The sequence below is a fragment of the Lonchura striata genome, chromosome 8 (genome assembly GCF_050655825.1).
Source record: "Lonchura striata isolate lonStrDom1 chromosome 8, ASM5065582v1, whole genome shotgun sequence".
NCBI classification, from domain to species: Eukaryota; Metazoa; Chordata; class Aves; order Passeriformes; family Estrildidae; genus Lonchura; species Lonchura striata.
The window spans coordinates 6,075,338-6,101,083 of NC_140710.1; the positions used below are offsets into that span (position 1 = coordinate 6,075,338).

The 25,746-nt window shown below is 41.0% G+C and overlaps 3 protein-coding genes across 7 annotated transcripts in view; 2 read left to right on the top strand and 1 right to left on the bottom strand.

Moving 5' to 3' along the window:
* TUT4 (terminal uridylyl transferase 4) overlaps positions 1-5,222 on the top strand; it is a 43,249-nt gene extending 38,027 nt beyond the window's left edge. For 2 of the 3 annotated variants that reach the window (XM_021529457.3, XM_021529465.3), the window contains exons 28-30: positions 1,005-1,530; positions 3,492-3,665; positions 4,673-5,222. In XM_021529457.3, the coding sequence (XP_021385132.2) occupies positions 1,005-1,530; positions 3,492-3,665; positions 4,673-4,764 (792 nt within the window). In that variant the 3' untranslated portion in view covers positions 4,765-5,222. The remainder of the gene's footprint in view (positions 1-1,004; positions 1,531-3,491; positions 3,666-4,672) is intronic. The other variant, XM_085586253.1, reaches the window with a different exon arrangement.
* Positions 5,223-6,220: 998 nt separating this feature from the next.
* Positions 6,221-10,003, bottom strand: PRPF38A (pre-mRNA processing factor 38A). The gene is made up of 10 exons (XM_021530374.4): positions 9,836-10,003; positions 9,599-9,758; positions 8,837-8,958; positions 8,608-8,693; positions 8,349-8,459; positions 7,697-7,809; positions 7,185-7,211; positions 7,010-7,107; positions 6,632-6,680; positions 6,221-6,546 (listed from the first exon to the last, which is right to left on the bottom strand). Exons 1-10 carry the CDS (start codon positions 9,963-9,965, stop codon positions 6,504-6,506), a joined length of 939 nt encoding a protein of 312 aa, XP_021386049.1. The 5' UTR covers positions 9,966-10,003; the 3' UTR covers positions 6,221-6,503.
* Positions 10,004-10,137: 134 nt separating this feature from the next.
* ORC1 (origin recognition complex subunit 1) lies at positions 10,138-25,621 on the top strand. 3 transcript variants are annotated; one of them, XM_077785241.2, is made up of 17 exons: positions 10,138-10,263; positions 11,071-11,175; positions 11,556-11,683; positions 12,825-12,994; positions 13,178-13,559; positions 14,174-14,471; positions 15,672-15,776; positions 16,108-16,294; positions 16,835-16,950; positions 17,680-17,781; positions 18,280-18,451; positions 20,524-20,631; positions 21,370-21,519; positions 22,693-22,812; positions 24,264-24,430; positions 24,663-24,750; positions 25,248-25,621. In XM_077785241.2, the coding sequence occupies exons 1-17, from the start codon at positions 10,163-10,165 to the stop codon at positions 25,440-25,442; spliced, it is 2,694 nt and encodes an 897-aa protein (XP_077641367.2). In that variant the 5' UTR covers positions 10,138-10,162; the 3' UTR covers positions 25,443-25,621. The 3 variants fall into 3 exon arrangements, with proteins under 3 accessions (XP_077641367.2, XP_085442382.1, XP_085442381.1); XM_085586256.1 differs by lacking the exon at positions 10,138-10,263 and adding an exon at positions 10,766-10,801 and having other exon boundaries at positions 25,248-25,613; XM_085586255.1 differs by lacking the exon at positions 10,138-10,263 and adding an exon at positions 10,822-10,945 and having other exon boundaries at positions 25,248-25,613.
* The last annotated feature ends 125 nt before the right edge of the window (positions 25,622-25,746 follow it).

Consider the following 25,746-nt stretch of genomic DNA (forward strand, 5'->3'; position numbering starts at 1 on the left):
CACCTCTGGTTATTGGAGACAAGTGACTGCTAGTTTAAATGGACGGGTGAGCAGTTAGGGATAGTGACAATCTTGGAGAGACCTTTAACTCCAGATGTTCAACAGCAGCTGAGGCTCTTGGAGCTTGGCTGACTGCTGTAGTCTTTGGAGAGAGGAGTCAGTCTCAGGAGGAAAATGAGATCTGAGATTCAGGTTCTCCTCTCTGGTTTAGATGTGTCTCATTTGAATGTCTCTGGAGGCACTTATTCCATCAGCATCTTGTCTCAGTGCTTAAAACCAGACTGGGGAATCCAGATACTGACATTACGTGTTGGCACATAGACTGAGTATCTCTTTCCCCAGCCACTCCATTTCTTGAAGTGCTTCTCTTTTCAGTTACAATTCCAAACAGATAAAATAGCCTCATGCCTGTTTCTGTTGCTGGTGAAAGGGAAAGTTTTGTAAGAGCTCTGCAAAGGCTGTAATAATTGCTATTACTATGCCTTTAGCCATGGCCTAACATCAGGATATGAAGGTTGAAACTGGGTTTTTGGAATTTGCATTCCTTGTTCAACAGATTTTTAAAAATGAAAGACGTATTAGGAGCTTACTTTGGAATTACTAAAAAACTGCACAGTAATAAGATCCACTCTCTTTAGAAGTAAGGCAATTAGTTTATGAGATACTGGGCTGTACATAAGTAGGGTAGAGAAGACACTGATTAAAGATCAGAAACAAGTGTGTGAGGAGTCTAATGAAGAGCTTGGGACTAATGTTCACTCAGAATGGTGTTTCTGATGGTGGGGTGTGCCACATTAACAGACCAAATTACCAGTTGGTGAAAGTCAGTGTCAGTTGAATTGCATTACTGAAGCCAACAGGAACTTGGGTGCAGTGCCTGGAGTGTTGCTGGGGAGTGCTTTGCTGTTTTATAAATAGTCTAATACAGTGGGTGCTTATTAAAGAAAACACCATTAAATAGCCAGTGAACTAATCAGAAATACATACTTTTTTTTTTCCTCCAGTCTGATTCGCATCAATCATCTTACTCTCCACAACCTCAGCAATTCCCACAGAATTCCTCTCAGCCAGCCTCCATTAACCAGCCTCAGCCACAATCAATATCCCAGTCTAAGCACGTTCCTCAGCCACAGCAGGGTGCACAGCCACCCCATCAGGTCCAGCTGCCTTTGTTTAACTTTCCCCAATCTCCCCCAGGTCAGTATTCCACCTTGCATAACCTGGGACTACTTCAGATGCACCATCACCACCAAATTCAGCTTCCCAACACTTCTTGGCCTATTCATGGGCCTGTTATTCACTCTGCACCGGGTAACCCTCCTCATTCTACAAATGTTCCATTTTCTATGAGATCTGGCAGCAGCAGCACCACAAATAACCAGAGCAGTGTAAGCTTGAATGATCCCAGTATCATCTTTGCACAGCCTGCTGCCAGGCCCATGGGAATCCCCAGCACTTCTCATGAGGGACACTGGCACAATCCTGTGACTCCAAACTCACTGGTGAACAATGGCACTGTGGGGAATTCAGGTAACTCTTCTTCTCTGTTGTATCAAACCTCTCGCATTTTGTGTACAAGTGTTAAGTGTTACAGGAACAGCTAACTCTTTTAACTTACTTGATAAAAATATGATGCTTAAGAAACCAAATCATGACTTTCACCTGTCTTAATATTTTCATAGGGAAAAAAATTAGAATTGATCACTGTAACTTTTAGGCATTGATCCTGTCTGCCATTAATGGCTGTGCAACAATGAGAAATCCTGCATTCAACTGAGAAACCTCCTCGTCATTGTTTGAATCACTCACATTTCTGTGAATGTGCTGACAGATAATGGATTCCTTAGACAATCATGGAAACATTAAGGTTCTAAGATCAAGACATCCTTACATCATTTATTAGACAACAGCCTCTTGCCCCATAGCAAAGCCAAGTACATCGGTATGTTTGAGGCTGAGAAAAAGCAGTATATGATTAAAGCCCATTCAGTTTTCTCTGCAACATGAACTGTGGCAGCCCCTGCATTTTAACTGTTAACCTTTACATCATTCATCATGGTGGTGGTCTTCTGATTTATTCTGTGTGTATAAGTCCTCCTATGTTTAAAAAAATAAATGCATAATATAATGTTCTGGTGCAGTTGTTCATCCTAAGATTAAAATTCTGAATCTCCTCCCAGCCTTTCTCTGCACTAATAATGTGATTGTCAGTAACAGTAGATTTTCAACTGAGTCTACAATTTTGGATGAGGAATAATTCACCAGTGGACTTCAAATCTATGTTAAGGTGCTGGAGATACATGATTTTCTATTTAAAGCTTTGTGGGGAATATATTTTAAAGGAAACAGGAGCTTCTACCCATGTGTTTTCTGTGTCTCCAGTGTGCTCTGTCCCTACCTCTCCATTTTGGATCTTCTCATATGTCCCCTTCTCCAGCTTTCTCTTTCCTTCAAGCAGCTCCTTCCAATCCCCATGTCCTTACTAAGTAGCTGCCTTCTTTCAGACAAGCTCCATAAATTCTAATTCCTTCTCCATATGCTGTCAGTCACAGTATTTTTTTCCTGTCCCTCATCTTCCATTAATTTCCAATCTCACCACAACCCTTTTCCTAGTCCCCAATCATAGTAATTTTCTTCTTTGAATCAGTTTTATTTCCTTTTTGGCTTAGATGCCATTAAAGTGAATGCACAGTAGAGATGAGCTGTCTCCTGTCTGTTTGAAGCATGGTTTCATACCGCCTCAGGACAATTTGACAACAGTAAGTTTGAGGAAACTTTGTCCTGGCTTGACTTGAAAGGAGCTACTTTAATTTTCTTTTCAGTAGATAACTGGTCAGAAGTAGGATCATTAGAAGTATCAAGAGAGACAACTCTTTTTCATGCATACTCTAGAGCTGTGCCTCATGTTGTGGGTCCTTCCTCCTTGGATGCTTGATTTCTCATCCTTAATGTTGCAGTGATATCCGAATTGTAAATGGAGTAGCTTTACAATTCGTATATTTATTCCCAAAATTTATATTTTTCTCTCTAAAAATAATTTTTAAGTCAGTCCAGTGATCTAGATAGCAAGTTTCTTAAGCATGTAAGTATTAGTGGAATTCCAGTGTACATCTGAGAGTTATTTCTTGCAGTAATAATAGGATAATAGCTTTCCTGTCACAGCTCTGTCAGTGATAGTGGATATTTGTGTGGGATCAGACAGTAGTTCTGAACATTGTTCAGTCCTTGTATTTTTCATCATGAGATAGTCATAAAAATAGTGAAATCACAGCTCTTGATTGTAATGTTGATTCATCCTCTCTTCCCAATAATTCTATTATAATGAATAATGAAGTAATTTTTACGGATGTATATTAAAAAAAAAAGTAGCACATCAGACTGATCACATTAAGTCCCCTGCAAACTGTTATTTAAGATGTAAATTGTATTTGTGACTTACTGTTTAATTATTTCAACTTGCAATGTGCTTTTCCCTTTCAATTGAAAAATAGATCAGGGTTTCCAAGGACAGTTTGGTAAAATGAACCCTCCTTCTGTCCCTTGGGACCATGGGACCCCTACCCATTTTCCTCTCCTCCGAGGAGCGTGGCCTTACAATATGCCTCAGAACTACATGCAGCAGGGAAATGCCAGCTACCCACCGAACAAACCTTTCTACCCTCAAGGTACTAGAAACCAGTATGTGAATCAACAGCTCATGCACCATGTCTCTGTACTGTCTCAAAGGCTTTAAAAGCCAAGCAATCATGTGTCACTCGTAGGCTCCCTGGAAACATAACGAATCCCAGAGTCAAATCAGCGCTTCAGCTTCCTCTGTGGATGAATGAAAATCTTTGTGGGAGGGAAGGGTTAAAACAAAATTCTGAAACCTGAGCCAGTTTGCAGCCTGTTGCACTTCCAGCCTCTTTTTTCTTTGCTGCTGCTGGCTCACCTAGAGCTGCCTCTGCTTCAGTAGAGGTTGAGGTGATTGGCCCATGAGTGTGCTCAGAATATGAAGAAATTTTTGTCATAATTCACTTTATTTGGCTTTTGTACCTTGCTTTGTGAAATGACTTATGTAGATAAAAACCTGCAAGACCATAGAATAATTGAGGGTGGAAGGGGCCTCTGGAGGTTTAGTCCAGCCCATCCACTGTCAGAGCAGCACCGACTGCAAAGTTAGGTCAGGTTCATTCATCAGGGAGCTGGAAAGGACTGACTTGATTTCAGCTCTGACATTTATAAAAGTGAAGGTATTCATTATCTGGCAGGATGGGGAAAGGCTGTAGGAAAAAGACCTCCACTATCAGAGAAACAAAGCTAAAATTTGACTTGGAGGATGTGCAGCTTCCATGCTGCTGGGGTCACCTGGTGTAAAATGAGATACGGCCACTAAATCCTTTTTCAAAATCTAATCTATTGGCTCTAGCAGGGTTTCCAAGTGAAAACTGAATTTACTTAAAATCCTGAAATTACTTTTGTTAAGTAACTGAAGTGCTGCAACAAAATAATGTGTCTGATTGTTACGGAATTTTGGAGATAGATTAAATCCATTAAATGGGTTAGTTGTACAGGTAACATTTGTGTCAATCTAGTAAATGGCTTATTTCTAAGTTAGATTAGTACACTGAATATAGCCAAGCACTGTTAAATATGTGATTTGCTGAAGTAATTGTAATATATTTTCTTTTAGCTGGTCCACTGATGCAGAGTAACCAGCGGTTCTCACTTCTGTCTCAAGGACACCCACACTTGAATCTGAATTACATTCAACAGAAAAAGTGAAATTGGGTGGGATTGTGGGTGGGTGGGTGGGAGGGGAGGAAGAAATTCAGGTTGTGATTTAAAATCTTAATGCAACATGTTTAGATACAAGATTATTTAAGACTGTTTTTAAACTGTATCATTTGTACATAGATATGAACTATAGTTTTTACTAGTATCACAAAACTGAGTGATACAAATTTCATCTATTTTATTACCCTATTTTTAAGGGAATTGTGTTTTGTTTTATCTTGATAAACTGTAAAGAGAGAGAATTTTTAAAATTAAGTTCTTTATTTTCTATTAGCTGTATTCATACTTTGGTTGCTTCAGACTTTATATATATTGTTCTAAAAAAAATAAAATTAGAAGGGGATTTCATGTGTTTAAAAATTTGTCACTTCTATTCTTTACAGAACTATGTAGTGCCAAAAAAAACTTTTTAAAAAGAAAAATAAAACTGCAAAAAAAGGACATAAGATTTTTTTCCTCTTTTCGATTTGTATGCATGCTCGCTCTAATGGGAATAGAAATGGCTTTAATGTGGAGATCTTGGAAAGATGAGCAGTTTTAACACGTGGTACAAGCATCAGACCTGCTTACCTGCTTTTTTCCATGCTAGTGGTGTTGCATGTGCAGTTCACAGCCCGTGTGTGTTATAACTGAAGGACGAGCATACCTGCTTTTCTGTTTATCAGCTTTGCAAAATAATATGCAAATACTGTGGAAAAATGAGGCTGTACTGGGAAGCAGTTTTAAAGAGGGCTTTCCATAAATTCCCTAGGCACACTTATTTGTGTTGTCAGCATTCCCAAGGCAATATGAGAATCCTGAAGCCCTAAATGCAGTTCAGGGATAAACCTGCCTGTCCCTGCTCCTGAAGAAGGGCCATGAATAAAAATACGGTACACAAGGGCTTAACACAACTGATTTCAAATGTAGCAAGAGAATTTTATCTTCAGTAAGAGCTTAATTATTCTAAATTTTAAAAACTAACTTGATTCAGAGATGGTAGAGCTGAACATCATGGTGTCAAGTTCTCTTTGCAGTCACAGGGAGGCCACAAACTGCTTAAAGTACTGGTGTACTTTTTTAAAATATGTTGAACTTCTTACTCCAGAAGAATTAAGTAATGCTTTGTACTACTTTAACCTTCTGAAGTCTCTGGTGGCATCACCAGAAGTAGCAGATTACACTGAAGGATGATTTTTACAAAGCACCCAATGACAACCATGTGTTGGAGAGCACTTTCAAGTGAGCTTTTAGTAAACACTGGGTTGTGACAGCCTTGCTTCCTCTCCTGTACTGGAGCTCTGAGAAGCTATGGCTGGGAGCCCTGCAGTGTTTGTGACTGAATTTGGCACCTGACTGCAGGGACAGTTTGACAAAACAAGGCCCTGATTTGAGACTGAAACCAGCTTCAACCACGGGACATCTCAACAAAATATTGTGAAGGAAACAGCCAAGAGCCTTTAAAGACAAACCTTCCTTTTTTATTGCTCTTCATTAAGTTTTTACAGGCTTCAAGAAAAACACTTAAAAAACAACCTTCAAATTTTATCAACAAGGATGAGTAACTAACTACATAAAAAGTATCCTTAGCTTACCTTTAATTAAAAAAATTCAAGATGACAAAATGAGAAAGATTAAAGAAAGGGGCTGCTAAAGCAGCCAGTAGAGAGCCCACTGTCCTGTGGAGCAAATAGGACAGCATCAGACTGCAGCTCAAGGTCCTTAAAAGGTGGGCTGGGTTTTGTTTGTTACTCATTCCCTCGCCGACTCTTTTTGTGACTTTTCTTAGATCTGAAACAGAAAAAACAAGAAGCCAATACTGTAAAACCTATCTTTAATTCCCAAACTGCACTTCAGAAATAAGCTAAACCTTTACCTTTCAGGTGATTTGGAGTGACTTCTGTGTCTGTGACTACGGTGATGCCCTGTGAGACAAAAAGGCAGCAGTTACTTCATTTCCACTGGAACTCTTCGTTGTTTTACTAATGCAATCTGTATCTAGTGAACAAGTGTGCCAGATATTGCCAGAACAACCCTAGCTTTAACCAGGCACTTACTTGCCAGGAGGTTAATTTATCTGAAAACTGACTCGACAATTTTGCAGCCATTAAAGGAGTTCCCCAGTTCTGCGTTCATGTGAGCAGCAGTTTTATCAGCCAGATTTAACACCTGTGCTACCATCTCTGTATGGTGACACAGTGGATGTGCTGCTGATAAAGACTTGCCAGAGTTATTCTGGAAGTGGCAGAAGTACCTGGAGATTTAGATCTTGATCTGTGGCGCCTCTCCCGGGATCTGCTCCGGTGCCGTCTCGGGCTCTTGCTGCGGTGCCGCTCCCGGCGCGGTGATGGGCTGAGGGAAAGGCAGCTTCTAAGAGAGCTGTACCACAAATGCACACTGCTCCCTTACATAACAGAATTAAAGAGTACCTTCTTCTCTTCGGAGAGCGGCTGCGCCTGCAATTGGGGGAGAAAAGCAAAAAAAATCACTACAAATCATTAGCAGAACAGCCGTTTCATTTCCCACATCTTTCAGCAACACCACCAGAGCTTTTACTTCTGTGAGTGCTTAGGATTGGACCATGCAGTGAGCAAGAGTTTAGTGATAAATTTTTCCTGGTTTAGTATCAGCAAGACCAATTAATAGGATTTTCTCTGCAGCCTCTGGCTTACGTGAAAACAAAGCACTTGGTTCTCCTTAACATCTTCATTGTATTGTCAAATTTAGCTGAAGTTGGGCAGCAAGTTCACGAGTTAGAGAATGACTGGAGAAGCAGGCAGAGGGGTATACTGTGGCTGTGCACTGCAACTCCTCATTTGAGGAAGTGCTAAAGGAACAGGGAGGTGTGGGATGTTCTGGATGAACTGCCACCTTCATGGCTGTGCTCCAGCTGTCTGCAGCACAACAGGTAAAAATACTGGTGAAGGAAGAGTCACCTCACCTCCTTGGGGACCTGCTCCGGCTCCGCCGGTACCGCACCACCGGAGATCTGCGGGGCTTGTCCAAGTCCCTGTAGCCCCTTCTGCGGTGGTCAGGAGATGGGATCCGTTCCAGCTGTGAACAAGTGGGTGGAGGATCTGTGAGTCCTGTTTCAGCAAGGTTCTATGCTATTGGTAAAGATTTCTGAACTATGAATATAAATTGCAAAGTCAGGCAGCCAAACTTCCCCATCCCCAAGTATTTCTTATTCAGGAGTGAGTGGTGCTGCCCAGAACTGCCAACTAAAAATCAAACAACCATTTCTCACAGTGCTGGTCTTGAAGAAGTACAGCAGCACTGACTGATGGTCACAGGTCCTTCCATCATGACCTTTAGTTCTCTCCATTACATATACATACAAATCAATTGTTCTCAATAAGCTTAATACAAATTTGTGGAATTCAAGAGACAGGAAAACATGGCAACCTGACGGTTGCTTCAGGGTCCAGGTCCTCACAAGCTGCTTATATGAAAATGTATTATGAGGGGACGTAAGAGTTGCCAGCAGCCTCTTGGTGCCTCCCCTCAATATTTGTCATAAGCTATGAAGTGTCCTAAAGGGGTTCAGCTTCAACTATTCCTTTCCAAAACAGTTCATCAAACAATTCACCAACCTTTTCATCTTCTTCTTCCTCCTCCTCACTAGATTCTACATCGTCCATGTCTTCTTCCAGAGCACTAACACGAGGCTCAAGTTGCTCAGCTTCTTCCAGAACATACCGTTTCTAGAAGAAATTGCAACTTTATTCAACATAACCCAAGTAAGAACAAATACCTAAAAAGACAACCATAGCTTACTCAACAAGCCAGCAGCCAATCCAGCTACTGGACTTGGTGCAGTTAGGAATTCCATAACCATCTACATTTTCCAACCTGCAGTCGAGGTAGGATGATATCACAAACACGTTCCTCATGGAGTAGCTCATCAATAAATTCATCCACGTGCATCAGCTCAAATTCTGGGGGTGAAAAATAGTATTTAAAATACAAAATTAACACTAGAAGCTGAAGTAAAGATGGAACATTTCAGACAACTTATGTCAACAGGCTATGCCACAATTTTAAAGATTTATATTGCTAAACAGGCATTAAGAGTGTTTACCCCCATTTCTGTTCTGACTTTTAATTTTCCGGTAGTCGTTGTACAGTGGTTCCAGGTACTTGTAGCAGTCGATGGCAGTGCCTGTCAATCTCATATACAGTGCTCCAAGCATTCGGACATACCTGGGAAGGAAACTTTCCATGGATCTTGGCTTCCTGCACACTTAGCAGTTTGGATAAAAAAAGAGGTTTTTTTCCCTCAAGTTTCTGAAGAAAGTCAGTACACTGGCCAGAGTACACAACCATTTAAATTTGCTCCATCACTTCCTTGACACTATCAAAACCATAATACACTTTACATACATAATGTCTGTAAGGGGGCATTATCACTAACAAAGAAAAAATACTGAAGAAAAAGTAGATTCTAACATGAATGCTTTCATGCAGCTCGTTCCAAATACTTCAGGCAGAGGTTCATTATCACGGAGAGCACATGCCTGTAAGGGGGCATTATCACTAACAAAGAAAAAATACTGAAGAAAAAGTAGATTCTAACATGAATGCTTTAATGCAGCTCGTTCCAAATACTTCAGGCAGAGGTTCATTATCACAGAGAGCACATGCCACAAAGATGAGCCCTTCCAACAGGCCAAGTGACAAGGAGAACAATGTTAAAAGCAAAAAGAAAAGCTTGGTTTTGAGCAAGTCCAGTTCATCAGGGTGCACTGAGAGCTAAACCCTACACTGAGGTTTCCCTGGCTGTTTTGGGCATTTCCCCTCGGTACAACAACCTCAACAAGGGAAAAACCACACTACAACTTACTTGAAGTCTTCGTTTTTTATGAACTCCACGATGATGTCCTTCTCGGGCTGGATCTGCAGCATCTTCAGCGTCAGGCACAGGAAGGGTGTGGGTTTGATGTTCCCTCCATAGACGCCCCCCACGTACTTCAGCTCCATGGCCTTGTCCACCACCAGCTCGGCTGCGAGAGGGACGGGCCGGGCCGTCAGCGCGGGGACCCCCGTGCCCCCGGCCCGGCCCGGCCTCCCCCCGCCTTACCCGTGAGGCCGAAACACTCCTCCTTCCAGTACTTGGACTCGTAGATACGCGTGCGGATGATCTTCTCCACCAGGTACTGCGGGTTGGTGCCGTGGATGCTGTGCGCGTCCTTCACCGTGCGGTTGGCCATGGCGGCCGCTGCGCAGCCCCGCTCGCCGCTCCGAGCTCAGCCCCGCTCAGCCCCGCTCAGCCCCGCTCGGCCCCGCTCGGCCCCGCTCCCGCTCGGCCCCGCTCGGCCCCGCTCCCGTGAGGGCCGCGCCGCCTTCCGCTGCCGCTTCCGCCTCCGGGGCGGAGCCGCCGCCGCCTCCGCAGGGCCGCGGCGCGAACATGGCGGGGCCGCGCCTCCGCCCCGCCCCGCGCGCGCGCCGCCGGGGGCGGGGCTCCGCGCGCTTTGGCGCGAAGTTCCATCGCGGCGCTGAGGGGACGCGGTGAGCCGGGGGCACGGCGGGGAAGCGCTCCGGGTGCGGGAGGGGACCGCGCACTGGGATGCGCTGCCCGGGCAGGCTGGGCACTCGCCCTCGCTAGGGATATGCCAGGACGGTCCGGACGCGATCCTGTGCGATGTGCTCTGGGACGACCCTGCTGGAGCGGGGAGGGGGGACCGGACAGACTGCTGTGGTGTGCTCCAGCCTCACTCCCTCTGTGAGGGGATCGGGCCGGTCAGGGGCTGTGTGCGGGGCTGCGGGGGCCGGTGGCTCTGCGGTGCCGCCGGAGCCCCTCGGTGTCCCGCCCTGAGGGCGCCCGGTGTCCCCTCAGCCGCCATGTGCCGCCCGGGCTGGGGCGGTGAACGGCGCTGGGGGCACACAGAAGTGTGCGGCTTTTCCCCGACTTTCCAGGCGAAAATTCTCACTTAGGGAAAAAAGAAAAAAAATAATAATTAAAAACCGAGAGGAAAGCAGAAGAATTGAGCGAAAGTGAAACGTCGGTGACGGTCTCAGCCAGCGGGCAGCCGGCCCCGCCATGGCGGTGAGGGCCGGGGAGCCGCGGGGAATGGCAAAGGAATGGAAGAACAAGTCGCTGCTAAATATCTTCCTTTTTTCCTCATCCCTCGAGGAGGGCTCTGTGTCTTTGGGGAAGATGGATTTCTCTGTGTCAACCGCCGTTCTTAATGTATGCTGAAAGAATTGATAAGCAGTTCTGTGTATCTTCCCATCTTTCTTTTTTTTTTTTTTGTTGTTTGTTTTTTGTTTTTGTTTTATTTTAAATAATAATCAAAAAGTGTTTGTTTGTTTTAGCTTTTCCTTGGGAATCATGAACACCCGGCAGCAAAGCAAACTTATCTACTCCTGGTATGGAAAACCCTTGAATTCAGACAGAAAGCTAAGGAATTCCCAGTACAAGTAAATAACATTTATTTCTGTTTTGCTATAAGGGAATATTAATAGATGTTTCATTACCTTTCTGACAGTGTTTAAGTTAAAGGCAGTTTATGACAATATGAGTAAGGTTTTGAGCATTTTGTTGTGATACTTGTATGTATGTAACAAAAGCATTAAGCTCTTGAATTATAAACTGTATAGTGCATAAACCAAACCAAGTCTGTGAATAAGTTTCAACTAACTGAACCATATATGAAAACTTCTAATCAGAGAATTAAGTTGTAAGCATTGCAAAAAGGGGCATAACTAACTGTAAATTTGACAGGACATCTGGCTTAATGATATGTGAATTATGAAGACTATGAAATTCTCCTAATCCTCTTGTGTCTGTCTCTTTCTAGGGGGATCCTCATTACATCGGAAAGCACCAAAACAGAAGCATGTATACAACTTGGTGACTTTATTTTAGTAGAAGGGGTGAATGCAGATCAGCCTTACGTGGCACAGCTCATGGATTTATATGAAGATGGTAAGAGAACTAAAAACTTACTTTCTGCATGAGAAACTTTTAAATGCTTTAAAGTTACCTTTTCATGGGGATGTAGTTAGCATTAACAGTATATCACTGGTCTAATTTATTAAGAAAATCAAATTTTGTATCTTTATTCACATGCTCCCCCAAATATTTGGGACTGATGGCTAATTTCAGGTAAATTTGAGACATAAATGGAAATTTAAGTACATTATAATTTTTAGTCTTTTTACATAATTTTCGAATTTTAAAACAGTGGTCCTTGAGGAAGGCAGTGTGAGCTCATGGTTTATTTAGAGATTAGAGAATCCAAATGGAGCAAGAGCATTGCATCTCATTAGACATCAGGCAATTTACAAATAAGGTACAAGGTTGAATAAATGGGACTTGTTACTTCTGTCCCTTGTAGAACTATTTGTTTATACAGAGATAGATATGAAAAGAGAAATCATGGGAGGTGGGTGATACACAAATTGTCTGAGCCTAAATTGGGAGCTACTAATTTGCTATATCTGATTCTTTTGAACAGCTTTTTTTCTTTTTTATGCTGTAATAATACTTTAAGGGTTTTTGATCTTCTTTTTCTTTTTAAAAACATAAATATATATAATTCCATTTTATTTGTTTTCTAATGCACTTTTTTGTAGCACAGCTGAATATTCTTTTCATGCTGTAACGAAACCCATGAAACTTCCTTAAAAGCAAGGTATTTCATCAGCAATATTTCCTGGTTTGTCACCTGGTGAAAAAAAGTGTTTCTGGCTTCTGAAAGTACAATGGCACTACAAATCACGTCCTGAAATTTCTCACTTCTCCTTTTATGTCACTGCTTTTAGTTAGGGTCTGAGGAGATCACATCTGTGCAAATAAGGAACCTCTTTGTTTGTGATAGGAACTGGTGCTCTGCAGTTGTCTCCAGGTGTTGTTGTGATTGAGACCCTGTGCAGTGTTACCTTAGCCCTTAAAATTCTCAATTCAGATGCTTTAATTTTGCTTAGAAAATGGGACTTGCAATCTTCTACCAGATGCTTTCTCACAAGTGTCCAGGGAGGATTTCTACCCTTGCTGGTATTTCAGCTAAAGTCTGGCACTATTCACAACAGAACTCTGATGTTCCCTGACTTCCTCCTTGTTGCAGGTGCCCAGCACAAACATGCAGTTGTGCAGTGGTTCTGTCGTTTGGAGGAGATACCTCAGCACAAACGGAAGCTGCTTAAAAGAGAGATTTCTGCCCAGGAGGTGTTTTTTGATCAAGTTCTTGGCTATGACACCGATATAGCTGCAGAGACCATTATTAAAAGTGTCGTGGTATGTACTGCAACCTTTCTGCACAGCGAGGGAAGAAAGTGACAGCAGCAGCCCTCTAGTGTTAATTAGAAACTAAGGATTGCATCAGTTGCAGTAATAAGATCTGTGTGTAGAAACTAGCTGAATTCTAAATTAGCAGTAAACATTAATGTATATATGTTTTGATATTTCCTGTTGTTGCAGGTATTACCTTTACATCTGGGTGAGGAGCTGCCTATTATTACATTAAACAAGGAACAAACTTTCTATGTCAGACAGTCTTGGGATGGGAAGTGCTTTAAGGTTTTGTCCCCAGACACATTCTCTAAGCTGAAAGAAGCTAACAAGAAACGAGGTGTCATCACAAACTCTTCAAAAGTATTTATTCCTTCAGACATCCTTACACCTGTGAAAAGAGAAACAGGGAGTGTTGTTCGGAGTGCCACAAAATCAAAAAACCCTGATATAGAAATAGAATCCAAACATTCTACTTCCAAGTCTTCCCTTGCTAAGGAGAGACATTCTCAAAGGGTGGCTAACAATGACATCAAAACCCCAACAGCAAGGAAGAAGCTGGAGTTAAACAGTATGTATATATCAATATTCTGTCTGTTCAGTAGTTCTGTATGTGTTTTCTGCTTCTCCCTTTTGGCTAGTTCAAGCTATTGTAACATTCAACATAAATATTTTTAACTGCCTTGTTCAGGCTTTCGGATCAGCCCAAGCCTTGTGGCACATCACTTGTTTGTCTTGTCTGTTGTTTCAAGCACTGTACTACTGCAAATGCTTTATTTGTATCTGATAAATCAAAATGAAAGTGCTTGTTGACTGAAATGGTACCAATCAGCCTCACATGACCACAGAATGTCCCACTTTCCTATTCTTCTGACTAATTATGTACTAAATGTTTACATAGAGCTGGTTGAATAGGCACATTTGATCCTGTGTAACAAGCAGTATTTTCAACATGGAACCTGACTAAAGTTGTAGGTCATGGTGGGTTAGAAAACTGAAATAATCTGTTTGTCTTCTGTAATTTTTTAAAGGAAGTTCCTTCTAGTGATCCAATTTCTTGTTCCTGGAGTGCAGTGTTCATTTGCTTTCATTTAAACAACAGCCAGCTGTACCATGTCTCCTGAAAGTTAACCAAACCAGCCATACTGAAGCCTGACCATAGTTCATTTTGCTTTTCATTTCTAGGTCCCACAAGATCCAAAGGCAGGCTGCTGGGATGTGAAGTTTTGGATCTTTTGGATGATGACTGTGACTCCATAGCACCATTGGAGCCATCAGCCACTAAAAGAAAAGTGAAATTCACAAGTGAAATTTTAGGCTCACCACCAAAGATCCCCTGCAGCAATGATAAGTCCAAGTCAACACTTGAGACTGCAGAGGAGCGTCAGAGGTTCAGTGAAACCATGCAATTCTCCCCCTACACTAAGGTCAAAGACTTCAGTGAAAAAGACAAGAATCTTTGTGAGAAAGATGACATTCTCTCGTAAGTGACAGCATTTTTATCATTGTTTTTGTATGGGATTTCTATTTGTATGAAGCTCTCTTAAACCACATTTATGGAAGACTTCTGGAGAGAAAAGTAGGTGAAGTCTCTGCACGTGCCATGGTTTGTCTGTTAAGAGCAGGAGAGAAGGGAGAGAGCCTCAGCAGTCACAAGGGCACTGTGGTGAAGCATAGGAAATGTTACTTGGAGGTGAATGAATGATCGGGGAGATCCAAAGAGGACTTGACTTAACAGATGGAAAAGCAGTTCATGGTTCTAAGAACAGAGAGATAATGCTGGAAATAGGAATGGTAGGATGATGTGAAAGGGAACCGAAGCCATGTTGATGGTTGTTCTCATGATCATTGTACCCATCAACATGGATGAAAATCTGTTTCCCTGCACTCCATAATCAAGGCTCAGATGTGCCCAACTTGTGACAAGTGTTGAGGGATTCTGGACTGTAGAAAGTGGTTTGATTTGCCTCAGGAGAGTCCTCATGAGAATTATATGTATATTCCCATGCTAATTTTTATGTAGGAAAGAAATCAAAGCCCAAAAAGCACAACTATTCAAGTATATCTTCACACAGTCTTGAAAAATGGCAGAAAGTGGGGGAGGAAAAGAATGGAACAGACTTTTCTTGTGCAAAATGTTGCAAGAAGCCAGAAACCAGTTCTTTTCCTCCTTTCCAAGAGTAAAGATGTGGATGCAACAATGGAATTTCCACCTTTTTTTTTTGTCACTATGTATAGCATGAAAATGTTTACCTTGCATTGATATGGTAGTATCATTTATAGATGTTAAAAAAACTTTCAAGAACTGTCAATAAATAGCAAAAGCATCTGTAATTAATTTCATTTTTTACTTGGAACCAGTAGGAAAATTGTGTAGTAACAGTAAAATGTTTCAATGGAAGGGATGAAGAACCAAGACTCCTGTCCCTTCAGATTGGCAGTGCAAAATACAGCAAATATTTTTGTTTCCTTTGCAAAGATGTGTTGAAGACAGAGTGCAAGAAGGGGGAAATTGTGCTGCCAGCATCCATGCCATAGCCAATCTCTAAATAACAAATAAGAATTCATGCTGGATGGACAGTGGTAACAATTGAGCCTGAAGTTTGAAAGGCCTTCTCTGTGCCTTTACAAGTGTGATGCAAAAGAGAGGGAATACAACCAGCTTTGTTTTCTTTCTTTCCAGTTTAGTTGGATATCAGAAACCGAGCAGCCAGATCCCTGTGCTGACTCCTCGTTCTCGCAGGACATGTGCACAGAAAACCAGTGCTCTCATTGCAGAGCAGATCAGGTAAACCCTGCAGCCACCATCTCCTGTTCAGATTGCTGTTGAGAACTGCAAGCCTTGAGAGCTTGTCTGGAAGTACCGCTTAATTGCAGCTTGAGTAAAAACTGGTTTGTGTTCAGAAACATAAAGCTGACTCGTGTTCTTCAGAAAACTGACTTCCTTTAAACCAGTCTGTTAAAAAGCCATGGAAAATTAGCAGCTGAAGTGGAAAATGTTTTGGCTTGCTGATTACAAGAACTCCAGAAAAAGCTGCAAGTGTACAAATGTTCTTCTGTTATGTGCAGACTTATGTATGTGGTTTTTTTAAAGCTTAAATCATTTCTGTTTCTCATAGTATGTTGGACCAGGAAGATTTTCAGTCTGGCTCTGGCAGTTCCTACTGTTCAAGTAGTGAGGAAGAGGAGGATGATGATATGCCCTGTACACCAGAGAAAAAACCTAAATCTAGCAGAATATTCAGCACCCCAAAATCCTCAAGGAAGTCAGCAGTTCATACTCCTGCAAAGACACTGAAGAAAACGGTAAGGTTCCACATAAAAGAACTACTTTTATTATTTCTAAGCCAGTTATTTGAATGTTTGATACCTGTGTACCAGAGTAAAGTATCTGAACCCCTTAGCTTTTTGTGAAGCATTATGTGGATTAATTTAATCTTTGACATGAGTAGGTTGTGGAAATACATAAACTATTTGCATATTGTGAATATTGTTACAATATTAATCAGAAAACTACAGCCTTAACAGAGAAATTACTGCCTTGGATGCTGCTTCTTAAGAACCAGATCATTCTGTTATGCAGCACTTCAGAAAAGGATTAACAACTCAAAAATTGTTCAGACAGTTAAAAGGTGTAACTGTCACCACCCCCTTTCCAGTTTCCTTTTTCTCTTGAGAAGAAAACACCATAAGGCTTATGTGGTAATTCCCTGTGTAAATACTAGTTCTCAGTTCATATTGTGCTCTGGCATAAATAATGTTTGGGAAACTCACATCAATGATTTGTTCCCAACAGAAATTGCTGTTTGTAGAAAATCTGCTTGAGGTTGTAATTTCTCTTTGCAGCCTTTGCAGGGAACACCCAGGACACCCCGGACACCCCGGAATGCAACTCCAGAAATTCCCAGGCGCATCCAGGCAGCCCAGGAACCAGCCAGTGTGCTGGAAGAAGCCAGATTAAGGTAACCCGTGCTCAGGAGAATCATCTTTATTTTGCATCAGGTGTGCAGAGCAATAGGCTGTGCTGAAATAGGGAATGTCATCTTTATCATTTAGAATAAAATAAGTAAAAATGCATAGTGTTCTGATCCAAGAATAGTATTTAATAATGTACAGTACAATATTAGATTTACAAATAATGGTAGTATTTACAATACTAATTTAGCCATTTCAAGTTACTGTAACCAGTCCATGCTAATTTCTTCAGAATTAGGTATCTTTATTCTCTGAAACATTAGAAAAACAAAGATCCCCTCTGATTAGCTTTAGATGTAAAGGTACAATATTTGTCTCTTCTTGGTGCATGAAAAATCTTTACATGTATTACTGTAGACCCTCACAGTGGAAAAAAAAAAAAGGCATTCAGGACTGACTATCTTTCAAACTGGGTTTTAGTCCTATTTCCTATAAGCAGTCTCTCTTGTTTTATCCTACCTCTGCACTGACTTACAATTAGTTTGTGAATTAAAACAGATGGCTCTTTATTGCTGCATAAATTAAGAGCACATAGAGAGAGACTAGACTGTTTCTTTTGGGATACTTGACACTGATGCTCAGATTTTAAAGTATGTAAGAGACATCTGAAAAACTCCGCACAGGAGGAAGGTGAGCATCTGCCCGTTTGTTTGCATCAGTTCTTCAGAGAGAACAGCAATTTTAATTTTCTTTTTCTTTTCTTTTTTAATTCAAAGGCTGCATGTTTCTGCTGTCCCAGAATCTCTGCCTTGTCGTGAGGAAGAATTCCAGGATATCTATAACTTTGTGGAAAGCAAACTTATTGATGGTACAGGAGGGTGAGTTTGGCAAGACTGTGACAAAGATCATATCTGCTTAGGACATAACAGCAGTCAGATTATATATTTTTACTTTATTACTTAAGATTTAAAAAGTTATCATCATTTAAAGTTCCTCATTCAATTTTCCTGGTATTTTTCTTCCTTAAGGGGTGTTGTATGTAGAAATAATGTGGGCTTCTTTATTCTACAGATCCAAATTAAAGACCAAATTATCACTGGTCAGTTTTAGAAGTCTGGAAACCTATTTCTTTCTTTTTTTTTAGGTAAATTACATTTATAAAATGTTTTAGGTAGTTAATTGTTCCAGTAATAATAAAAATCCTCATGATCCTCCAAGGTGTTACGTGTCCCAGCTTGCAAACAAAGTAAGATGTAGGCAGTTGCCTGAAGAGTCAGGTTTCAAGACTGGTGTCAGAGGTCAGGAGTTCCAGCTCATTAATCCCAAGAGTGTTACCATTTTGCTCAGGTTGCTGAAGAGGTGCTCTCCTTTTGTAGGTGTATGTACATTTCTGGAGTGCCTGGAACAGGTAAAACTGCAACTGTTCACGAAGTAATTCGGTGTCTTCAGCAAGCTGTAGAAAATGAGGAACTGCCACCGTTCCAGTTTGTGGAGATCAATGGCATGAAGCTGACAGACCCTCATCAAGCCTATGTGCAGATATTAGAGGTAAGTAAAAGCATTTTCAGTGGCTTCTGGGTTTGAGAGAAGAGATGTTGCACTTTCCCATCAGATCCTTGATAAGTTACAGTGTTCAGGGCACTTACCAGTACTTCCCAGTCCCTCCAAGAGATTGTGTGCTTTTATCATAGAGCAAGTTAGAAAATAATTAACTTAAGGCCTTAGCCAACTTGAATTGTTCTGCTGTCTGCTGCATAAGGGTAGTGGCTGAGAAATAGCCTGGTTTATTGCATCTACTCATCTAAAAAAATCTAAGCTAGTTTTTTTATTTTCCTATGGTGTAACTTTTTCTGCACATCTGCTTAAACAGCCTCTAAGGTGACAACTCTGAAAGTCAGTATAGCAGTAGAATAATTACTGAGGGGGTCTTAATGGTTAATTGGTCAGTCATAATAGTAATTCAGCTAAAGAGAGGCCATCTCTGTCAACAAAGTGTATTTCTGATATCCAGGACAAACCAGTCTGCAGTATCCATCTGGGACTACTGACTGTGCATGTGTTGTATGGGTGGGAATTAATCTTCTGAGGACAGGATTAAGATCACCCAGTAGGCATTAGACATTAACTGCTCAAAAGCTTTCTCAGTCTAGGCTAACTTTAAACCAGTGACCTGGAAACTAAAGGGTTTCCTGAAGCATCTGTTCCATTTTCATATAAACTTCTGCTCCATTTATTTAAGTTTGACATCATCTTTCTGAGCAGGGAGTGGCATACATTAGTGTTGTAGTGTCCCAGTCTTCATAGCTGGGAGTTAAATTTGCATAGTTGCATCCTTTCCTCAAACTCAGCTTAGATTTGGTGTCTTGCTCAGGCATTTGCTGAGGCCAGGCCTCTGTGTTTCTTTAGCATAGTGAGAGGCTTCCTAACAATTACCTTATTTCATGGTGGTGTGAATGTATTTTAACATCCTTTGTTTCTATCCCATTCAGCATAAAATCTAAAAATGAATAAAGAATAGGCCTTTGGAAGTACAATCTGCTACTAGTCCTGAACTCTGAGGCAGCCCAGTGAAATATCCTTTAGGAGAGTACAAAGTCACATGAATCATGTACTTCTCCAATTCCTTCTGCCTCAGCTACTGTCAAAGAACCCTTAATAAGAGCTAGGCTGCTGCTGCTCTCCTGATTGCTGCAGGTCCTGATCCAGTTTGCTGATGTTTCTTTGCATGACTGAAGCAAATTCTTCCCTTCTGCAGTTACCTCAGTGCTGTAGGAAAGTTTAGAAATGGGACAGGGACTGGAAGCCCTGGACAGATGGAAGAGATAAGGTTGAATACCTGGGTACAGTTAAGAGTCCATTTCCACCACAGCAACTCAGCTCTTTGGTATGTTGGATACTCGGCTCCAGAGCTGTAGAATCAGGGTTCTCTGGGATTCAACTCCTTTCTGTGACTAATTTGGACTGTCCTGACTGAATTAGAAACATGAAACAAGTATGCAATCTCCATTTGGCTTTATTGCTGGACTTTGCCCTGTGATGAACAATTGATTCAGCATCTGCAGTGTAATTTTGAAATGTCATGCTTTGATTTTTGGAAAGAGGTAATAATTTGCAAGGGAAGAGGTAATAAACAGCCAGCTGATCTGTTCTGCCACATAGTTGCAAAAGGTATTGCAGATATTTTTTTAGTTCACAGTTAAATAAATTTAATTATAGATCCTACTGATGATTCATTAGAATTTTAATAGCAGTCCAGGATTACTCAAGTCAGGCTATTCTTCTCAGCTGACTTAGGTTTTCAGTAGGTGTGTGTATTCAGAGATACCCTAGAGATATGCTGGGTTTACAGCCCTCTAGGCTGGGTGGGTTCAGGATTTCTTAGTGATTCTAAGACAGATTGCAGAGAATTCTTTGGGGCTTTCCTTTTAGCTATGCATTTTTTTTGTTTCCCTCCTATATGGGCAAGTCTTGGTAGATCAGAGTGTTTTATGAGCTCTGTTATTTTACTCCCCCTTGCAAAAAATAATCCAGGTACTCGGTGTTGATTGCTAAGGAGTGAAAGTTTATATTTCCAGGGTTTGGTGTGATTAACCTGCAATATTTGTTCAATCTTTGTGCAGTTCTTAACAGGTCAGAAAGTGACAGCAAACCATGCTGCAGTACTGCTGGCAAAGCTGTTCAGTACACCTGGGCCAAAGAGGAAGACCACAGTGCTGATAGTGGATGAGGTGAGACAGAGAATCCTTTGTTTTCTTTCCTCCAAGGATTGTAAGAAGTGAGTTTTTGGTGGATGGAAAATTATGCATGCTTTGAGTGTATCGCATGTAACAGGAATAGACTTAGGAGAGAGGAGATACAAGTAGTTCCTCTTACCTATTTAAAATCAGTTTCCTGAAAAGGCTAAGTATCCTGTTGCTGTGTTATTCTCTGTCTTGGATTTCATATTGGTTTTATGTTTTGTTATTCCAAGACATGGAATAAGTTGTTTGTCAATTCTAAATACCAGAGGATTCAATTGTATTTGTCTGGAAACTGCTGCTTTTCCAGTGGGAAAACTCACAGAGAAATAAGTCACACCCAATTTTAAAAACCTTGAATGTGCTGTGTTCAGCAATAATCATATGCACTCTTATTTTTGCTGTAAGCGAATTCAGATTCTCACTTGGAGGGTCTTTGAATCTTGTTAGATGTAGTATTAGTATCACAGTAATGTTTTACAACTCCAGCTGTTTAACATTTAGAGTTCAAGCAATCCAGTAGGACTGTTCTTTTCCAAAGAAGACTAGAGCCCTAATTCAGCACATGCAGTCCTATTACTAGATGGATAAAGGAAAGGCAACAGAGACAGCTTGTTCAGAATCACAAGAAATCTTCTGTGGCAGAGCTGGTTCTCAAACCCCCATCAGGTATTGTAAATAAGAGGCCATTCCTTTTCCAGTCTGATTCTTATCTTTTTATCTCTGCAGCTTGATCTTCTGTGGACCCGGAAGCAGAATGTGATGTACAACCTATTTGACTGGCCAACCCAAAAGCACTCCAAGCTAATCATCCTGGCCATTGCCAACACCATGGACCTGCCAGAGAGAATCATGATGAGCAGAGTAGCAAGCAGGCTGGTATGTTCTAGTGGTTCTCTAGCTATGCCATAAAAGGAGAACAGATTAAATACTGGATGTGATCAAAAGCAATCCAAGAGAAAAGTAGGATTGGTTATATCAGAAGCTGAACATGTTTTTTCTAATTCCCTCTCCAGAAGATTGATAATGAACATATAAATCTAAGTTCAGGAGCTTGTTTGCTAATCAGGTATCGTGCTGTGTATGTACACTAAGAATTAAATAAATATATGGATGACTTTTAAAATATATTAAGATTTGGATAATCAAATGCTGCGCTTCATGGTTCAGCTGCTTACTCTGAAGTTCTCTTCCTCTTTCCCCTTTCATTCCAGGCACATACTTCTCTGTTTGCCATCGTCAGTTGGTAGATTATATAAAGGTATCCAACAAAGAAAGTTGGATGCACTCTCCACTTGTTTTGAATATATTTTCCTAGGTCATCTCACCACAGCTCTGAAAAGTGATTTTCAAAAACAGTGCTCTGTGCCTCTATCCTTCCATGACTCAAACACAGCTCCACAGGGTGTGAATTGCTTCCCCCCACCCACTAAACCCACTGCAGATCAGCTGAGTCCATATAGTCACAAGAGAAGTTTTGCATAAGAAATCCAAAACTCAGGTCTCCTGTGGGATGAAAGGCAGTGCACCATCTGTAACATCGATTCTCATCTGAGGGCAGTTCTTAATGGCTTGAGCCAGAAGAAGGTTTTAATTCTTGGCTGATGGCTAACTTGAAGTCAACACACACATTTACAGATTAGCTAAAGGAGACATTAATATTTTTCCACAGCTGCTGCCATTATTGTATTAAAAAGTAACATGTAAACAGATGTAATCAAGATATTTTTGTACTGGGAAATTGGGGAGCTCTGATTTGTTTAAAAGGTTTTTTATTAGAGAAATCTGAATTCTGATAGGAGCTTCACTTGCTCTTCAGGTCTTTCAGTGGGGAGATCCAACTAATGGTCCTCACCAAATCAGAGTTTTGTAGATTTCTTCATTTGTTTTACAAATGTGATGGATTAAAGTGTGTCACTAGGAGGGAAAGGATGTGAAAGACTGATTGCTCCTACCAGAAAAAGTGAAAGTAACCACACAGGCCATTCTTCAGCAGTTGAGAGTTTTCCAGCCCCACAAACACTTCTCACTGTGTTGTGTTATTTGTTGTAGGGCCTCACCAGAATGTCCTTTCAGCCCTACACCTACAAACAGTTACAGCAAATAGTTTCATCCAGATTGAAGGGTGTGAAGGCATTTGAAGAGGATGCAGTTCAGCTGGTTTCCAGAAAGGTGAGTACAGAGCAGATAAATGTCCTTCATGTTGCACTGGGTGAAAAGTGTGGGGACAGCAAGGGAGAGTTTTGTAACAACTGTTAGACCTGGTCCTGTGGTTGTGTTCTGTATTGGAGGCAAGTATTGGGGCACAATTAGGTCATACATTACCCAGGGTATTTTCTCAGGAGACATTGCTAGAGCAGTGTCCTTGCTTTTTCCACCTACTTTGAGAAGGCAGCAGCATCTTCCAGGAGCTGAAGGCATGACAAGAGTCGTGATGATAAGATGTCAACTGTCTCCACTGTTTAGCATAATGTGAGTCACTGGAGAATCCTGAAAAAGATAACATGCCAGTGGCAGTGGAAATAGCCTTATAAATTTTATTTCTCAAGATGTTCAGTGCCTTGTCATAATAGATAATACCTGTTCTGTTTGCAAGTTGTAATACTCAGTTGGTAAAAAACATAAGTAATGCATTTGGGATCAACAGCTTCTCAATTGAGATATGTGCACTGCTAATGTTTTGAATTAGCAGCTCTATATTAATCTATTAAAATTATGTCAAAACATCCTACATCATTGTAGGATTAAAAAAGGGTGCTCATAAATATGTCATAAGTAAATACAAGCATGTGTTTTGTTGTGAAGGAGCCACTTCTCTGTAAGAATAATAGTGAGGGTTTGCAGAGGGAGTAATTGCAGTGTTTTGCTAGTATGAGTTTTCTTCAGAAATACAGAAATATACCTTGCAATTAGATTTTCTATGGAGTTTCTCATTCTTGGCCCCAGCTGGGTTTTAGGGCTTTTGTATATTACCAGCATCTGCTGGGAAAACTAGGCCAGTACTATATGTGTTGAATGTTCATATCTTTATTAAAACTGTAAATTACAATTGGGGTTTTAACAAGTATTTAGTTTCAGAAATTTCAGACACCTAAAAATTTTCAGGCACTTGTAACAGTAAATCGACTATCCTGGATCTTTCTTTGAGACCTTCTTGAATTACTAGTGTACTCTTAAAATCAATATTTGAATGACTACCGAAAAACCTAAATTTTTTGGTGTCATAGCCACCCTCCCTTTTCTTTTTCCTTTTTCTTGATCCTGGATTATGGTGAAGGTTTTCACTGATAATTAAACTGATATTTCTGAAAGCTTTTGGTGTTGAAGTGAACTGCTCACCTTTAAATTTTTTTTGACCTCTGTATTATAGAAAAAAGTTCAGCCTTGAATTTATGATGACCAGATCAGGGTGGGGGTGTGAGAGATGTGGAGAGTTGCTTCTGTTGGTTTTGGTCAGTAAGCTCTGTTGTTCGGGATCTGGGATTGTAGTAAGATAGTCCAGAGATGCGTTGGTCTCCCACTGGGTGCTCAGGGTGTTTGGGGTTAGTTTGTCTGTTGATTCTTGCTAAACTGTCCCCGGCTGTTTGGAACTGTTGTCACAAACGTGTCACGTTCCCTTGCAGGTGGCAGCGCTGTCCGGGGATGCGCGGCGGTGCCTGGATATCTGCAGAAGGGCCACGGAGATCTGCGAGTTGGCCCAGCAGAAGAGAACTTCGGAGATTGTCAGGATGGCCCACGTGACTGAAGCCATAGATGAAATGTTCTCATCACCGTATGTCAATGCAATCAGGTGAAAATACTCCCCTTGCTTTTGTGTCCCTTTCACAGCACTAGCTTTTCAAAAACAAAAATGATGATGCCAGAGTCGCAGGCTGTGATACAATGGCCACTTGTGACATAAACTGCCTACCCTGTGCTTAAATATGTAGCTCCTAAGTAATTTCCCTTCCAGACTTTGCCTGATGTTTCATGGGTTCTGAGCTTCACAAATGGATTTTTGTCTGTTTTGTTTTTTGACTTAGGAATGCTTCGTTGCATGAACAAATCTTTTTGAAAGCAATTTTGGCAGAGTTTCGCAGGGGAGGAGTTGAGGAGGCAACAGTTCAACAGGTATGGGGCTTTTTTGTTACTGACAACAATGATCTGGACTACAAGGGGTTTTTTTTTTTTTTTGTCCTGCATGTTAAAACATCTCATGCTTCTACCTAACATGCTTTATAACAGGAAGAATCAAAGAGAAGCTGAAATTATCAGGCAACAGTTCAAGGAGGAAAACTGAAAGTTGATTCCAACTTGTGCATCACTGTTTTTCTTCATAGAGGCAGATATGTCACTGGTAGCTTTGTTTTTTTTAGTAGACCCATAAAAGACTGGGTGCCAGCAGAGCTGTGAAGACTCTGGAGTAGTCATGAGTAGTGTGGAAGCTAAATGTTATTACTTATACAAAGATGTAGTTCTAAACATTTTTGTATATAATTACAGCATCTAAACAGGCTGGAGCTATTTTATCTCCCATGGATGTGGAGGGAAAGCAGCTTCTCACTATGTCACCTTGTCACTCAGTTGCAGCAGGCAGTAAACATAACCTGTGTCCTTTTTTTCAACAGATCTACCACCACTACGTGGCCTTGTGCAGGGTGGAGGGCCTGCAGAGCCCTACGGTGTCAGAAATCATGGCAATTTGTTCAAGGCTTGGTGCCTGCAGGCTCTTGCTGGTGGAGGCCAGCAATAAATATCTGCACATGCGGGTGCGACTGAACCTCAGCCAGGATGATGTCATGTATGCACTCAGGGAGGAATAAAGCAAAAGAGATTTTATTGCTTTTAATATGTATAAATATTTTAAATACCGTCTATTTTTATTTTTTTTAATTATTGATAAAATGGAAATAGTGAAATGTATTTTTTTAAAGGCTTTGCTTATTTGATGTATGAAAGTACTCTTTTAATAATAAAGAATTAATTTCAAAGCATTTTAAGTATTTCAAAGTGTTTGTTTTTAGAAGTATTTTTAAGTGCTGATAGCTGGTGCCCTTTTAATTGAGATGTATGAATTTAGGATGAATTATTTGAAGAAGATTACTCGCATCACTTTTTTTTTTAAGG